Source organism: Merops nubicus, unplaced genomic scaffold (assembly GCF_000691845.1).
Source record: "Merops nubicus isolate BGI_N331 unplaced genomic scaffold, ASM69184v1 scaffold4982, whole genome shotgun sequence".
Taxonomy (NCBI): Eukaryota; Metazoa; Chordata; class Aves; order Coraciiformes; family Meropidae; genus Merops; species Merops nubicus.
The window spans coordinates 43,986-54,307 of NW_008591453.1; the positions used below are offsets into that span (position 1 = coordinate 43,986).

The window sequence follows — 10,322 nt, forward strand, 5'->3', positions numbered from 1 at the left end:
AAGCTGAATTAAAAAGCAATTGGAACGTAATTTTCCTGTCTCAAGCAGCCAAGAAACGAGATCATGCAAGCGGTGGCACTTGAAGCTCAATAATGCAGCATCTAGGATTAGCACAGCTGGCTTTTCAATGCCCACAGACACCAGACTGATCTGAAGGTCTCCTCTCAAACCTCCTCCCATCACCTTCCCCACAAAGCTTCGTACAGCTCCAGGCATTTGCTGCAGAGGGGGAACTGGCACGACGCTGGGATCTGAATCCATGGCTTACAGCAGCCTGGGTGTTGCACAGAGTGATTCCATAGGTGTATCCACGCTGGATACAGCCACGGAGTGAACTCCTGTTCCCCACAGTGCCTTGGAGGGCTCCCAAACCCACGATGCCCTCAGGACTTCAGAGTCTCCAAGGCTGCCCGTTAGCCGGCGTTAGGGCACTGCCAACGCCAATGAGCTCTTGGCCAAAGCTGGTGGAGACTGTGCCAGGCACATCACGAGGGCTGCCCAGCAGCTCCTGGCCAAAATCGAAAGGGTTCATGGAGATAAGAGGCTCCTGCTGGGTTTCTCTCCGTGCCACCTCCTGTCTGTGCCAGCCACCAGCTCAGCACCTCCTGCTGCTGACCCAAGTTTCTTAATCCTGTCTTAGCCCACTTGCAATCTCCTCTTGGCTGATTCCCCTCAGCTACCGCCTGGCTCCGTGGCCCTGGTCCCCACTAGCCAAAGGCAGCTGTTCTCCTGGCCTCCACCACCAGCCACAAGGACCTTCCAGCTAGCTGGACACAAAAGGGAGTCCCAGAGAGCCCGTGCCCAGCACTGCCCCACGCCTGCCCAGCGAAGGGAGGCAGCACCCAGCCTGTCCCCCACGCCACAGGACATCGTAGGGGTGTGGGCTGGCATCTCCCAGGAGGGTCTGGCCACAAACATGACCAAGGTGCCAATATATGGAGGGGTGTCAGGGTGTGAGAGGCAGGAGGGCAGCTCAGAAGGGAAGGAATCACCACCCATCCTCCTCCAGGTCCATCCTGCCATCCACATCCCCAAGTGCTGGGCTTGGCAGTGCTGGGTTGATGGTTGGACTCCATGATCTGAAAGGTCTTTTCCAGCCTAGATGATTCTGTGATGGTTTCCAGGTGGCCATGGCAAAGGAGCAGCTGGAGATAACGGGAGGGATGTCCTGGGAAGAGCCAATCGTGGGAGGGCACCAGAGGGGATGTGGCTCCCTGTGGCAGATAAAAGAGGCAGTCTGAGGGCCATGGGTTATGGAGAAAGTTCAGGTGAGTACCTCTCTTCATCTTTGGGGTGCTCCTTTCCAACCTGTAGTGGATGTGGAGCTGCTGCTTGGACTTTGCTGGCTGTTTGGGGCTGTGCTGGGTGTCCTGCTTGGCTAGTGACAGTGGGTGGGTTGTGGGGCACCTCTGCTGAGGTGGGGGTGGAAGCATGAAAAGGAGGGTCATTTTGGGGTGTTACTGTTCCCTCTGTTGCAGAACTGGAGGAAGGGAGGCTGAAGCAGCCTTTGAACTTTGTAAGGCTTAAGGCTATGGGGTGTAACTGGCTTGAGCCAAGAGGTGGCTCATCCTGGTCCCTCTGAGCTGCAGCTTGGTGGTTGGCTGCTGTGGGGGAGTAAAGATGCTGCTGGGATCCAGCTTTGGGGGCAGGAAGAAGAGAGAATCCTCAAACCCCTTAAATTTAAATGGAATAAAGGGAGTTCTTGAAGGCTGATCTGAGCCCCAGGTGTTGGCTGTAAGCCTGGAGGGCAGGTGGAGACTCAACACTTGTCTGAGTGCTTATGCAGAGTGGATTTAGGGGGCCCTTGGTGGTGTCTGCCTGCTCTGAAAACACCACCCTCACTTCTGCTGGGTGGAAGCCTTGCTTTCTTGGAAAAAAACTGTCTGAAGGTCTGCTCTTGGTCTTGTTTGTATGACTCTTTCACAAGGGGAGCTTTAGAAATGGTTTCACATGTCTCTGATTTGTTTTACCTGGTAGTCCTTACTGGTAGCTGAGTTTTTAGGAGATCTCTTTGCTACTGGGGGGCCTTGCTGTAGGAAGCCAAGCTGGGCTGCATGGTGGAGTGAGGGTAGGCTTGGATGTGGCTACTTGTCCCCAAATCAGACCTGAAGCTGATGCTCTTGGAGGCAATGTGCCCTGCCAGGCTTAGGCTCTGAGTAACCCAAAAGCCCTGGGATCAGCACTGGAGGAAGGTGGTGTTCCTGTAGCCAGGAGAAGTGGTGTATCCAGCTTCCTCCTGGGGCTCCAGCAGCAGCTGTAATCCTTGTAGGTGTTAAGTGGTAGTTTGTGTTGGTATTTAGCTCGTTGGCTCAGCTGCAGAGTGTGAGGATCTTTCAGAGCTCTGCTGAAGACAGGGAACCTCCAGCATCTCCTGTACCGGGGAAGTGGGGGAGAAAATGTGTGGCCCAGGCTGTTGAGGGGAGCTGAGGGGGTGTCCCAGACCCTTCTATGGATGGAGATGGGTGTTACTGGTGTGGTTGTGACCTGACCCTGCTCTGTCCTGAACCCCAAAAGGACGTGAAGGCTTTTGGCTGGTGCTGCTCTCAAACCTGCCAAGATGCCTGTGGAGGACAAGCACAGCCAGTGGATGAAGAAGTTCAAGAACAAGGGCAAGGACTCCACTGTGAGTACCCATCTCCACCACCCCCTGTGCCATCCCTGTTGGATGGTGGCCCCTGCTGGGGGTTTGCCTGTTGGCAGGAGCTGATGTGAAGGCTTCTGAAGGCAAATTGCCCCCAAATCTCCCTGCCTGGGGAGTGGGGGGGTGGAATGGCTCTGCCCACAGCCTTTGAGGTGTGCTGTGGGGCTGGCTGGGCTGCAAGGGGAGTGGTAGTCCAGGCAAGGGGGTTTGGGGCAGGTGGCTCTGAGCTGTGCTGGGCAAGGGAGATCAGCCCCAGCCTGCTGAGCTTTCAGCAGCAGCTCTCCCTGCACAGAGGGGGCTGGTGTGGGGTGTCAGACCAGGGGATCTGTCAGCTCACTTTAAGCCAGCAGAGGAGATGAGGGTTTGCCTTTCAGGTTCAGTAAATGTACTTTTAAATAAAACACCCACTGGTTGCTGGTTCATCCAGCAGCCCATGTCCTTGGGAGGCACTAAGTGAGATGTTTCCCTGTCCCATCTCCTTTGCTATGGCCTGGAGGGTCAGTAGGAGCTGCCTAAGAGCAGAGCTTGGCTCTCTGCACCCCCTGGGTAGGGAACTTGGGGCAGAGGGCTGTGGAGCTGAGCCCTGAGGGGTATCACCCCTGCCCCCACCTCCCCCCAGGCCCGGCGCAGGCAGAGAGTGGAGGTGAGCATGGAGCTGAGGAAGGCCAAGAAGGATGAGCAGATCCTGAAGCGCAGGAGCATCTCCTTCAGTTTGGTGGATGAGAGTCTCTCTCCAGAAGACAAAAAGGAGGTGAGTGCTGGGTGCTCTGCACTCGGGCAGGATTGGTGCTGCAGCTTGTACAGGAGGCATCACCTGCTTGGGCTGCTAGCAGGTCCAGCTCAGTGACCTGGGATAAACAGCCAGGGTCACTCCTGATGGCCATGCCCAGCACAGGGGGGATGTTTTAGACTGCTCAGCCTCTCCCTGGGTGATTTTTGCATGTCCCATGTGGCTTCCCTTGATGGCAGGTAGAACAGGCTGGTGCTCCAGCTCTCTGGGAGCTGCCAGAGCTCCTGTCTGGCTCCCTGTGCAGCGAGGGGTAATTACTGAGCTCGTGGGCCCATTGTGGTGTGTCAGGGACTCTTTCTTTGCCTGATTACAAGGATTAGTTGCCTCGAAGGCTTTTGTGGAGTCTCTTCCTCTGCCTCATCTCGAAACTGCCTTGCATAAAGACTGGGCACTGCTTAGATAGGAGGTGGTGACTGACTCGAGTCTAGACAGCTGATTGACTGCAGAGATTAAGGTGGAGGGAGTCCTGGCTTGTTGTCTGACTCTGAATCACTCCCTGTGACACAGATTATTCAGCTGTCCTTGGAGGAAATTGTGGAAGCTGTGAATGGGAGTGACAGGGAGCTGCAGCTGCAGGCTGTGCAGGACATCAGGTATGCTGGGAGAGAGGAGGCTGGTGGAGCTGTGGTGGGACCTGGCAGCAGAAGACATTCCTTCCTGTCTCAAGAGATGACAAAAAGAGGCAGGCAGCCTGGTAACCCACACTGCCCTGAGGGATCTCTGCTGGTGCCTGTTCTGTGCCCTGTGGGCCTTGCTTGGCTCCACCTGCAGTGCCTGGGACTGGGACCTGTGTGGTTGGAGCCAGCCAAGGGCTTGGCCGTGGCTCCTGGAGCTGCCCCCCTTGCTGTGCCTGTGATGGGACAGGGGTTATGTTGGCTCCCACCAGCTGGGGAGGTGGTTGGGGAAGAAAACAAGTGTCAAAGGCTGGGGCAGGACAAGGGCTGGAAAGCCTGGGGTCTGCCAGGGTCAGTGCTGAGCAGAGCTGATCCCTGTGCATCCCTGGAGGGGGGCAGGGGGGATCCCAGGGTGCCACCATCACTCAGCTGGCAGCAGGCATGGCAGCACATGCCCCTGCACTGGGGGGAGGCAGGAAGCAGCAGTGGGATGTTGGGGGCTCTTGTTTTTAGCTGGAAAAGCCTTCTGCAAAACTTAAGTGTGAGCTCTGGCTAGAGCTCCTGAGCTGGGGAGTGACAGACACTTCTTAGTGTCTCCTGCAGAAGCTTCTCTATGGCAGCTCCTCTGCTCGAGGCTTTGCTGACATGGGGTGCTGAACATCCCATGAAACATCTCTTCCAGGTGCTGCTTCCCTTGGAAGCCTCAACCTTGTACCTGGCCACAAGGTTATGGTCTGTCCTGGCACCGTGGAGTGTTTCTCATGGTGTGCTGTGTCCTCTCTTGCAGGAGAATGCTGTCCAAGCAGAATGACCCTCCTATCAACCAGGTCATCGAGCTGGGGATCATCCCCAGGCTGGTGGAGTTCCTGGGCCATGATGATGATCCTTTCCTGCAGTTTGAAGCAGCTTGGGCACTGACTAACATTGCCTCTGGCACCTCTGACCACACCAGGGCCGTGGTGGAGGCAGGAGCCATCCCACCCTTCATCTCCCTCCTGTCCTCCCCACACATGCACATCAGCGAGCAGTCGGTGTGGGCACTGGGCAACATTGCAGGTGAGCAGAGGTGCCCAGGCCTGGGGCCATGGAGGGGTCACTGTCAGAGCCAGTGCTGGGCAGCTAAAGCATTGATGCTCCTCAAGATAGGCTCATCTCCCTGAGCTTCATCTCCAGGTGCTGTCCCTGTTGAACCCCGTGACCCTCCCGTCCCTCCACGTGGCCTGGCAGCCTTTGGGACCCAGTGGTGGTTCTGCAAGAGGATTTTTGGCCAAAGCCAAGTGCAGGACTCCATCCTGCTGGGATGGCTTAAACCACTGGTGTTGTCAGTGGGGAGAACAGAGTGGGTCATGTCTGGTTAGCCTCCCAGTGTGGTGGCACCCCAGGGACACACTCCCTGCCTGAGGACACTTGGTGGTGAGTGAGCCCAGCCCTGGCCCATGCCTGCTGGTCTGATTGCTGCTTGATGTTGGCTGTCTGGTGCCCTGGGCAGCTGCCATAAACATCCATTTCTCATCCCTGCAGGTGATGGTCCCACGTACAGAGATGCTCTCATCAATTGCAGTGTGATTCCTCCCTTGCTGGCTCTGGTGTCACCTGTAACTCCTGTAAATAACCTTCTTTGTCTTAACAGCTCTTCATCACTTGGGGTGGGTGAATGGTGGTCTCTCAGCTGCCTTAGAAACCACAAGCTCTTTGTGTAATTAGTGAGCCCCTGTCTTAACTGCTTTTTAATGACCCTGCCTCTGGGCTGTACTCAAAGCTGGGAATGCCAAGCGTGTCTTCAGGGTGTTGTGGTGTCTTCTGTCCCAGCTTTCCTGTCCAGCTTTGGCCATATCAAGCTAGGAGTAAGGTGAAACTGCTGCAAGGAAGACTTGCACATGCATGTGGAAGGGCCAGATTCACACTTCAAGCTTCCTCCTGCTGCTTTTTGGGTGGCTCTACACTCCTGGGCTATCTTTAGGGAGACCTGTGGAAGAAATATGGCAAAACTTCAGTTCATGTGTGTATCTACACCCAGGCCTTGGTAGCTGCAGGGCTTTGAATGTAGCCCCACTGCTCTCCTGGGAGCATCCTTCCTGGGGTGAACTGATGCAGCTGAAATCCTCTGCCCTGCTCCAGAACAATGAGCTGCTGATATTTATTAATGCTAATATTGAAAGCCCACCAGATTCCTCTTTGGCCCTGAAGAATGCTGTCACTTGTCCAAGGCAGATAAGCTGTTTGGCACCTTTGTTAGTCATACTAGCTTATCACACCACTCAAGCTTAAGTTATTGGGACTTAATACTGAGGAGGGAGAGGTGAATCTCTTGTTTTAATCATTTACCTGATTTATCTCCCTTGATAACCTCCCACCCCACCTTGTTTCAGGTTGGATTCCTGAGGAACATCACGTGGACAATATCAAACCTCTGTAGGAACAAGAACCCCTACCCTCCCCTGGATGCAGTGAAGAAGATGCTGCCAGTTCTCCTCTACCTCCTTGAGAATGATGACAAGGACATCATTTCTGACTCCTGCTGGGCTTTCTCCTATCTGACTGACAGCACCAATGATCGCATCCAAATTGTGGTGGATACGGGGATTCTTCCAAGACTGGTGGAACTCATGGGCAGCCCAGAGATGATGATTATGGTAGGAAACAATCTCCAGCCTCTGGCCCCTTAATATAGAAACCTCTGAGAGGAAAGGAATGTCTCCTTACTCTGTGGCTAGCATGGTCTGCTGTCCTCTCAGACTGCAGTGCTACTGGCAGACTGGATAGAAACTGGAAAGCTGCTTAGGGCAAAACAGGAGGACAATAGGTGTGTAAACACAACAGTAACAGCCCACAACTCTTATTTGAAGGATGCAACACTTGGTGAGGGATCTCTGGACTTTCTAGCATGTATCCCCTGAGGTAAGGGTTGTCCTCCTCTCCTTTAATGTGTCTAGACTCCTGCTCTCCGGGCTGTTGGGAACATCGTCACGGGGACTGATGAACAGACCCAGGCAGCTATTGATGCTGGTGTCCTGGCTGCCCTGCCTCGTCTCCTGAGACACCCAAAGCAAGCTATACAGAAGGAAGCAGCATGGACCCTCAGTAACATTGCAGCAGGGCCTTCCCAGCAGATCCAGCAACTCATCACCTGTGGGTTATTGCCACCTCTGGTGGAGCTGCTTGATAAGGTAAGGGATGGGTGCAGAGCTGCAGGAGCAGTGGTGAGGTTCCTGAGGTCCCTCCTGCTTCATTTGGGAAGCACTTGGTGTGTGCCCACCTGAGCAATCTGCTTCAGAGCTGGTGAGATCCTTGGAACAGCCTGAGCACTCAGACTTGCCAGTACACCTGCAGGGAATAAGGCTTGGGGCTGCTCCTGGCAGCTCTGCCAGGTGTCCACCCAAAGTGCTGGGGAGGGTGGGTCAGCCCAGGCTGAACCCTGGGGCAACAGCTGTCCTCACCTCACACTGACCTCAGAGGCATGCTGAAGCTTAGGAGTTGCCTTCACTGTGCTGCTCCTCCAGGGGGACTTCAAAGCTCAGAAAGAAGCTGTTTGGGTAGTGGCCAACCTCACAACAGGAGGGACTGTGGAGCAGGTGGTGGAGCTTGTCCAGTCTGGGGTCCTCAAGCCTCTGCTCAACCTACTCTTGGTCAAAGATAGCAAAACTCTCCTGATCATCCTGGATACCATTACAAATCTCTTCAAGGTAAGATCTCCTTTTGCATTCCTTCTCCAAAGAGCAGAGAAGTGTGAGCTGAATGCTCCCTTTGTGTAGTTAGAGCAGCTGCTGGTCTTGCTAAGAGGTAGACTTGATGTTGTGTAACTTGTTCTTGGACACCTCTGTTCTTTGGACAACCTTAAGTTACTGAAGTGCTCCTCTTCACCTGCTGTCATTTTAGTCCCCTTCTAGAAAGGAAAAGAGGATGTGTTAATACCAAGTCAGAGAGAAGTGAAGGTCTTGTGGAAATGCCACTGTAGAGAAGTGAAGTGGTCCTGGGGGCATTTCAGCTCAGGTCCCTGCCAGCTGCTGTCCATGGGCCTCATTTAAGGTCTACTCCTTGCAGCACCTTTGAAGCAGTGAAGTGGCTTTTGCAGGTGAAACAGGGGGTGGCAGGTCACCTGCTGCTGCAGTCTGGGTGTGACTGAGGAGGGCTTGGCAGTCAAGCCCCTGCAGTAGTCCCAGCAGACTGTCCCTGGGATCAGGTAGGACCCATAAATGAGGTCTGTGGTCCTTTGATCAGGATCTTCCAGTGAAGACCATCTCAGACCTGTTGCAAGGTTATTTTTCCTGTCTGTTTACCTGGTGTTACAGGCAGCTAAGAAGCTGGGAGTGACAGATAGGCTGTGTCTGCTGGTGGAAGAGCTTGGTGGTCTGGAGAAGATGGAAGCCTTGCTGACCCATGAGAACAATATAGTCTATGAAGCTGCTCTTATTATCATGGAGAAATACTTTTGTTTTGAGGTATGTGAGGTCTTACTGTATGAAGCTACTACACCTTGGAATGAAGCACAGACTTTAAGGATGCTGAAGTAGGTTTTTGGGAGAGACTTTTATGTGACTAGAGTAGTCCTTGCAGCTTGTTGTAGATGCTTTCAAAGGTCTCTAGAAGCCCCACATTGTCATCTGAGTTGCACAAGAGATATGGATGCCTTGCTAGGGTCCTGCTGCTGGAATTTAAACTGGCAGCAGCTGGAGTTACTGCAGCTCCTGATAGGAATACCAAATGTGGAGAGGTTTCCTCTTCTTGGAGCTGAGCTGGCTTGTCACTGTGGAAGGAAGCCTCTTACTCAGCTGATAACTGTGCTCAGGTTGCACTTGGTTTACTTGACCCTTCTCATGCTGATCAACTTATGGAAAAAGAGGCTAGGACACCAGCTAGGAGCTGTGGGAGTCCCACGACTGTCACAGATGCCATGGCTGGTCCTAGCCTTAGTCTTGCAGATGGGGAAACAACAGGGAAGAGGCTTAGCCTGGCAGATCTTGGGGCAGAGGCTCAGTCTAGATGTGAACTGCAGCAACAGGGAGCAAATGTCTGGTTTCTCCTCTGCCCAGAACAGGGTCTGTGGGATGTCCCTGGGAGAGGGTGTGGAGGAAGTTCCTCCTACACACCAGCACCTGCCTGAGGGAGCATCTCTCCAAAGCAGTCCTGGCTTGTTGCTGTTCCAAATGGACTGTTTAATTAGAGTGAGTTCTGCCACTCCAGCATCCTCCTGCCTCTGGTGTCTGAGCCTGTTGACTTGGCTGCTGCTTGTTTGAGGTGCAGGGATGCTGGCTTCAGTGGGCTGTGAAGAACAGGAGGACTTGCTCTGCTCTCCAAGGGTCCTGTTAGTCAAGCTGATCTCAACAGCTCATGGTAGCAGCAGAAATTTTTAAAAACAAACAGGAAGCTGCTGTAAAAAGCTTCAGGCAAACCCTGGTGCAAAGAGCTCAGGTGGATTGAGATGCAGAACCTCTAACTTCTGGTTTTCAACCCTCTCCTAGGAAAATCCAGATCTGCAGCATGAGACTAGCAAAGATGGAGAAGATGATTTCTCAGAGTATAAGAAAGACTTTGACTTCTGAGGAAGCACTGCACAGCTCTGAGCTGCTGGGTGGAGGTATCTTAAAGCTCAGACATCCAAACCAATAAGAGCAAGGTGCTGAGTCTTGCTTCTGAAACTTGTCAATAAACTGCACTTCTGGCTTTGTACTTCTGGGCTTGGATTTCTTTTTTTCCCTCATCAGCTGTTGTAAATACTTATAGACTTTTTTTTTCCATAGTGTCTTAGAGCCCTGCAGAAATGTATTGGAGCTCCTGGGCATGTTTTGTGGGTGGAAAGCACAACCAGAAGCTTCCTGCTGAAAAAATTAAGCTGCAGGGTGTTACCAGCAGATATCCAGCTGGGTCTCAGTGCTTGTGCTGAAGCTTCTGGGCTTGACTTTGGCTGAAGCAGCTCTGAGAAGCTATTTGAGAGGTGTTTCACCCTCCTGCAGGTGAAACCATCCCCATGTGAGGGGAGCTGCTTCTAGCAGAGATGAAACAGGCCAAGGGAAGGGGGGTCACCATCACCCCTGGGTGCTACTGGAACTGTTGGGCTCTGGAGACAGGAGTAAATGCTGGTCCTCTGGCAGGAGGGCTGTGAGAGGCAACTATTGCAGTGGGAGCTCATTCACCTCTTGCTGATGCTCTCCAGCAGCCTGGAGCCCATGGATCTGGCTCTGCCTAGAGCTGCCCTTTAATACTGAGGACTTGTAATTCAGGTTTCCATTTCATGTCACTCTCCCTTGGAGAGGAGTCCTCCCTCTCTCCAAGCCCTCTA

The 10,322-nt window shown here is 53.4% G+C and overlaps 1 protein-coding gene across 1 annotated transcript; it reads left to right on the forward strand.

Annotated features, from left to right (window-relative positions):
• Positions 1-2,557: 2,557 nt before the first annotated feature.
• LOC103782487 (importin subunit alpha-1-like) lies at positions 2,558-9,585 on the forward strand. Its single transcript, XM_008950257.1, has 10 exons — positions 2,558-2,623; positions 3,261-3,392; positions 3,939-4,024; positions 4,833-5,101; positions 5,567-5,649; positions 6,415-6,678; positions 6,979-7,212; positions 7,546-7,728; positions 8,335-8,484; positions 9,505-9,585. Exons 1-10 carry the CDS (start codon positions 2,558-2,560, stop codon positions 9,583-9,585), a joined length of 1,548 nt encoding a protein of 515 aa, XP_008948505.1.
• Positions 9,586-10,322: the final 737 nt, after the last annotated feature.